The 6,000-nt window shown below is 43.4% G+C and overlaps 1 protein-coding gene across 1 annotated transcript in view; it reads right to left on the bottom strand.

Annotated features, from left to right (window-relative positions):
- Nucleotides 1–677: 677 nt before the first annotated feature.
- The window catches only part of IPO5 (importin 5), a 110,655-nt gene continuing 105,332 nt past the window's right edge, over nucleotides 678–6,000 (bottom strand). Inside the window, exons 25-26 of the mRNA XM_040336126.1 lie at nucleotides 2,279–2,420; nucleotides 678–1,642 (exon numbers count right to left, since the gene is read on the bottom strand). Coding sequence (XP_040192060.1) covers nucleotides 1,556–1,642; nucleotides 2,279–2,420 — 229 coding nt within the window. The 3' untranslated portion in view covers nucleotides 678–1,555. The remainder of the gene's footprint in view (nucleotides 1,643–2,278; nucleotides 2,421–6,000) is intronic.

The raw sequence follows: 6,000 nt of genomic DNA, 5'->3' as shown, positions 1-6,000 counted from the left end.
AAAATAAAATACCTTTACGTCATTTTTATACACAACAACTTTATTTTTTGTGTTTTATGCAAAAATGCATATCCAATTTGTCTAATAGTTTGCATACAAACTGTGAAACATTAACACACAAAATAGCATCAGGCTCCTAATGGGTCCAGGCAAAAATGTATAAAAAGAAAATATATGTATAACTAAAGTAATTTATACATGATATCTACAGGCGTAAAAGTAGAACATGACACATTGTGTTAATGTATCATTTAGAGTAATGATAAATAAAAACAACATTACCTATAAACTAGTTAAAAAAAAAAAAAAAATTATATATATATATATATATATATATATATATATATATATATATATATATATATATATATATATATATATATATATATATATATATATAGTGGTTTATCTAGCAAAGTATAAACCAATTTGAAAAATTTAAGTGGCATCACCTTTATAGCACAAAAGGAGCCCTCACTCGACACCTAGAATTTAGGTCTGTAATTTCACCTACCATACCACATGCTGGTAAATCTGGCAATGCAAATCAAGCTGAAATAATGGCCTTTTGTGAATTATTCCATACAGAAATGGACTGTAGTTTTTAGTTTAAAAGGGTGACAGTGGAAAGTGTGACAGTGGAAAGTGTGGTCCCATCACTACTACATGAAAAGGTCAAAAGCAAATAGCTGTTTATTAAAATACAAAATCTCCTTTCATGTGTGCTACTAGATGGCATTTATACAAAAAGATTAATTCAAGACAGCAGGGAACCAATGCACATTCCGGTGTTTGTATTTCATTGTTTATTGAGGAGTGAAGGAGATATTGCCAGACATGCCAAAATGACATTTCACATTCAAGGGCCTGAAGCTACATATTTTCCTGTATCAATTAACAATTTATTTGGGCACAATGGGTGACCAAAAAAAAAAAAATAATATATATATATAAGCCAATATAAATCTGTGCAAAATTTCATTTTGAATACCACACCGACTATTTTCCCAGGATACAGGAATTTGCTTCCATTCGACTCGAGTAGCGTTAATACTATAGACAAATCTGCCTTGACGATTATAACATCGTGCTAAGTTACTAGTTATGAACTCACCACACCATTCTAATGAATGATGTGGGGAGTACCATTTTATAAAAAGCTTTGCAGACCCTCTGGGCACTCAGGAATTAAGTCAATTTGCCTTAGAACCAATCTAAATCCCTCTCAACTCCTGAACTGTTGATAATTGACAATGGAAAGTAGTTCTCCTTAACCACTTATGTTGGAAAACTGGAGACAGAAAGGAAAGAATCCTTTAAAAGTTAATCTGTAGGCCAGCAGGAAAGCATCTTGCTTCAAAGAATAGATTATTTTCTCTCACAGTTCAGTTTGGAGAATGGTTTATATTCCTCCCAGTCTTTTAGCCTGCAGAAAAACGGCCTAAAAGCACTACTGCTCCTTTTTGCTGGGAACAAAACAAACAAAAAAAACCTAAACAGAAGAGGTAAGTCTGATGTTAGTTTTCCTGATATATATGGAAATGGTATGAGGCCCTCACACGGTGCTAAGGAGATCTTGTAAAGCTTTCTGCTGAACAGCAGTAAGCTGTGCAACACATTCTGTAAACAGTCCTCCAGAGGCCTAAAAAAATAAAAAAAAAACACAACATTAAACTAAATATACATTTACACATCAGTAACATAAGCATCTTAATACTTCTCAAATTTGACAGAATTCATGCTTCGATCAAGCACCAACAAACTATAGTGCTGGGGGTAGAGTTATGTAGAGATCATAGCTTAGACAAGTTGGCATAAGAGGTCTGTAACTGACATTTGGCTGTGCCCATGATGGATTTTGTACAAATCGATGTAGAAAAAGCATTGTGCACCAATATACCGTATAACACGCACCTTAACTAAGAGGGAAGTTTCAGGGGAAAAAAAAAAAAAAACTTTCCACAGCCCCCTGCGTATAACACCCACGCACAGTTTACCCTCCATTTTCAGGGTAAAAAAGTGAGTGTTATACGCCAATAAATAAAGTATATAATCAAAGCCCAAATTATATTTCCAGAAAAGCAGAACTCTTTTCCTCCCCTCTCTCTTCCCACAAATATTGCAGGGTAAAGACTTTTGAATCAAGCTTCTAATAGATTTGCTAATTTAAAAAAAAAAAAAATAAATAAAAAAAAAAAAACACACCACACACACCACAAGTATTAGTTTATACTCTACAGAAGGCATTGCATAACAATCTTGAGTGAACAAAGCTCACCTGAACTTGTCGAACAACATTAGCAAGTCTTTTGCCACATACGTCCTCAGTTTTAATAGATTCATGAACACCGCCATCAGCTATGATACTAAATATTTTGGGTAAATTTGAATTGTTGGGTCCTAACACAATAGGGTTATTACTGTGGATAAAAAGAAAAACAAAAAAAACATTAATAACCATTTAAAATGTAAACTTAAAGCTAGCTGTATTGCATACGGTGGATACACAAGGTCTACACACCCCTGTTAAAATGTCAGGTTTCTGTGGAGAATTTTTTTGTTTAATATCTCAGAACTTTTCCCACCTTTAAATGTGACCTAAAAACTGCACAACCCGGTTAAACTGAAACAGGGTTAAAAGCACCCATGTTGCGGTACCACAGAAGCGCTGCCCATTCATTTCAATGGGCAGGGAGTTTAGGGAGCGGTGTATACACCGCTCCCACCCCAATGATGCTGCCTGCAGGACTTTTCCCCATCTTGCAGTGTGAAAGCACCCAGGATTTCACACTGGGGAGGTGCTTTACAGGTGCTATTTTTAGTGCTAAAAACGCCCCAGTGTGAAAGGGGTCCAAGAAAATGTCAGAACATCCCTTTCAGAAGAGCTGAACTTTGAGGTTAATCAGAGGCACTTTAACCACTTCCGGACCGCCGCATGTACATTTACGTCGGCAGAATGGCACGGACAGGCACATCAACGTAACTGTACGTGCTCTGCTTGACGTGGGGACCCCCCCCCCCCCCCGGTACTTGCAGCGGTCCCCGTGGCTTCAGGAGCGATCCGGGATCGCTCTCAGCCAATGTGCGTCCTCCTCTGCCTGCACTGTAAACACAGGCAGAGGAGGAAGTGATGTCACCGCTCCTCCCGCCGGTATATTCGTCCGGCGGAGGAATCACACAGCGAGTACACAAGCACTACACTGACACCAGTACACATAGGCACACAAACCCCCCCCCCCCCACACTGTCACTAAATAGCAGTGATCATTTACTGATCACTGCATTTAGTATCAGTGTGACAGGCAGTTAGTGTTAGGTCCAGGGTAGCCCCCTACCGCCCCCCCAATAAAGGTTTTAACCCCTTGATCACCCCCTAGTTAACCCTTTCACCCCCCTTTTGCCAGCGTCACTAAGCGATCGTTTTTCTGATCGCTGTATTAGTGTCGCTCGTGCCACTAGGTAGCTAGTTTTTTTTTTGAGGTTCGCCACCATGTTTTTATAGCGTTAGAAAATGTATGGGGGTACCCAACGCTATAAAAACATGGCGGCGAATCTAAAAAAATAAATAGCTACCTAGCTGCACGAGCGACACTAATACAGCGATCAGAAAAACGATCGCTTAGTGATGCTGGCAAAAGGGGAGTGAAAGGGTTAACTAGGGGGTGATGAAGGGGTTAAAACCTTTATTGGGGGGTAGGGGCTACCCTGGACCTAACACTTTTAACACCTTGATCACCCCCTAGTTAACCCTTTCACCCCCCTTTTGCCAGCGTCACTAAGCGATCGTTTTTCTGATCGCTGTATTAGTGTCGCTCGTGCCGCTAGGTAGCTAGTTATTTTTTGAGGTTCGCCCGCCAGGTTTTTATAGCGTTAGGTACCCCCATACATTTTCTAATAAAGGTTTTAACCCCTGATTGCCCCTAGAGTTAACCCTTTCACCCCCTATTGCCAGCGTCACTAAGCAATCGTTTTTCTGATCGCTGTATTAGTGTCGCTGGTGCCGCTAGGTAGCTAATGCCAGTAACGCTTACACCCACGCGCAAAGCATACTCCCCCCATATGTGGAATTACACCCCAAAATACATTCTGCTGCTTCTTTTGAGTACGGGATACCACATGAGACTTTTTGGGAGCCTAGCCGCGTACAGGACCCCAAAAACCAATCACCGCCTTCAGGCTTTCTAAGGGTGTAAATTTTTGATTTCACTCCTCACTACCTATCTCAGTTTCGAAGGCCATAAAATGCCAAAATAGCACAAAAACCCCCCAAATGACCCCATTTTGGAAAGTAGACACGCCAAGCTATTTTCTGAGAGGGATGTCGAGTCCATGGAATATTTTATATTTTGACACAAGTTGCGGGAATATGATAAACTGATTTTTTTTTTTTGCACAAAGTTGTCACTAAATGATATATTGCTCACACATGCCATGGTTATATGTAGAACTGCACCCCAAAATACATTCTGCTGCTTCTCCTGAGTACGGGGATACCACATGTGTGGGACTTTTTGGGAGCCTAGCCGCGTACGGGGCCCCGAAAACCAAGCACAGCCTTCAAGATTTCTAAGGGCATAAATGTTTGATTTCACTCCTCACTACCTATCATAGTTTTGAAGGCCATAAAATGCCAAGATGGCACACATCTTGACCCCCCAAATGACCCCATTTTGGAAAGAAGACACCCCAAGCTATTTGCTGAGAGGCATGTTGAGTCCATGGAATATTTAATTTTTTTGCCCCAAGTGATTGAATTTTTTTTTTTTGTGGCATTACGGCCGAGGACATAAGGATGGAAGAACAATGTCCCCATCAATGTGACAAGCCGAAACGACCTTACGGATGACCAAGTAGGGAGCCTTGCAAGACAAGGCCGCCAGATCAGACAGACACCCGTCTGATCGAGGTAAATCGCTACCAGAAATAGAATTACCATTTGTGACAATAAACAAAAAACCTCCCGAATGTCCTCAAAGGGAGCATCCCGAAGCACCTAAAAGACTAAATTCAAGTCCCATGGGGGTAATGGAGGGCGCACCGGAGGGGTCACCTGCCAGACCCCCTGACCCAACGTACGCACCCAGGAGTGCTACGCCAAGGGTCGCTGCAAGTAAAAACAGCCAGAGCAAAAATCTGGCTCCTAACCGTACTTAAGGCGAGAGCCCGAACCACTCCCTGCTGTAAAGACAGCAGAACCCTGTACACCACGTATGTACGAGGGTGCCATTTCATCACCTCACCCGCAGAGATGTAGGCCTTCCATGTATGATGAGAAATCCTACGTGAGGTAGACTTCCGTGCACGGAGCACGGTAGAGACCACCGAGCCCAATAGGCCTCGGTCCTTCGGCCCCTGGCTCTCAACAGCCACGCCACTAAAGCCGTTGGCTGTGAAACAGGGTGGAAGATCGGACCCTGTAACAGAAGATAAACTCCCAGGGGAAGACGCTAGGGGGCGTCTGCCAGCAGACGCATTAGGTCCGCGTACCAGGAGCGACGCGGCCAATCAGGGTTGATAGAATCCCTACAGCTTCCACTCTGTGCAGCAGGCGAGGAAGAAGCTTCCGAGGAGGGAAGGTGTAAAGTAGACGATAGTGACCCCAAGGAGCCAACGCACCCGACACGTCCGCCCACGGGTCCTTACACCTGGCCACGAACCGTGGCACCTACCTATAGAGACGGGATGCTAGAAGGTCCACGTCCAGAGTGCCCCACTTTTTTGGCACAGACCCCGAAACACCTGCGGGTGGAGAGATCACTCTCCTTGGCCCAGTGTAGTGCGACTTAGGAGGTCGGCTAGCCAATTCCGTACTCCCGGAATGTACCCGGCCGATAGAGCCGGAACGGACCCTTGGGCCCACCGAAAGGATGTGCGCGACCCCCGTCACTGCAACAGAACTCCGTGTGCATCCCTGATGATCAACCTACGCCACGGCCGTGGCGTCATCGGGCAGGATCCCGACCTGTCGGCCCTGTAGATCCAGGGACCACCTGGCAAGGC

The sequence above is a fragment of the Rana temporaria genome, chromosome 2 (assembly GCF_905171775.1).
Source record: "Rana temporaria chromosome 2, aRanTem1.1, whole genome shotgun sequence".
Taxonomy (NCBI): domain Eukaryota; kingdom Metazoa; phylum Chordata; class Amphibia; order Anura; family Ranidae; genus Rana; species Rana temporaria.
Note: the sequence above shows the minus strand (reverse complement) of the source record. Positions and strands in the feature narration are given on the sequence as shown.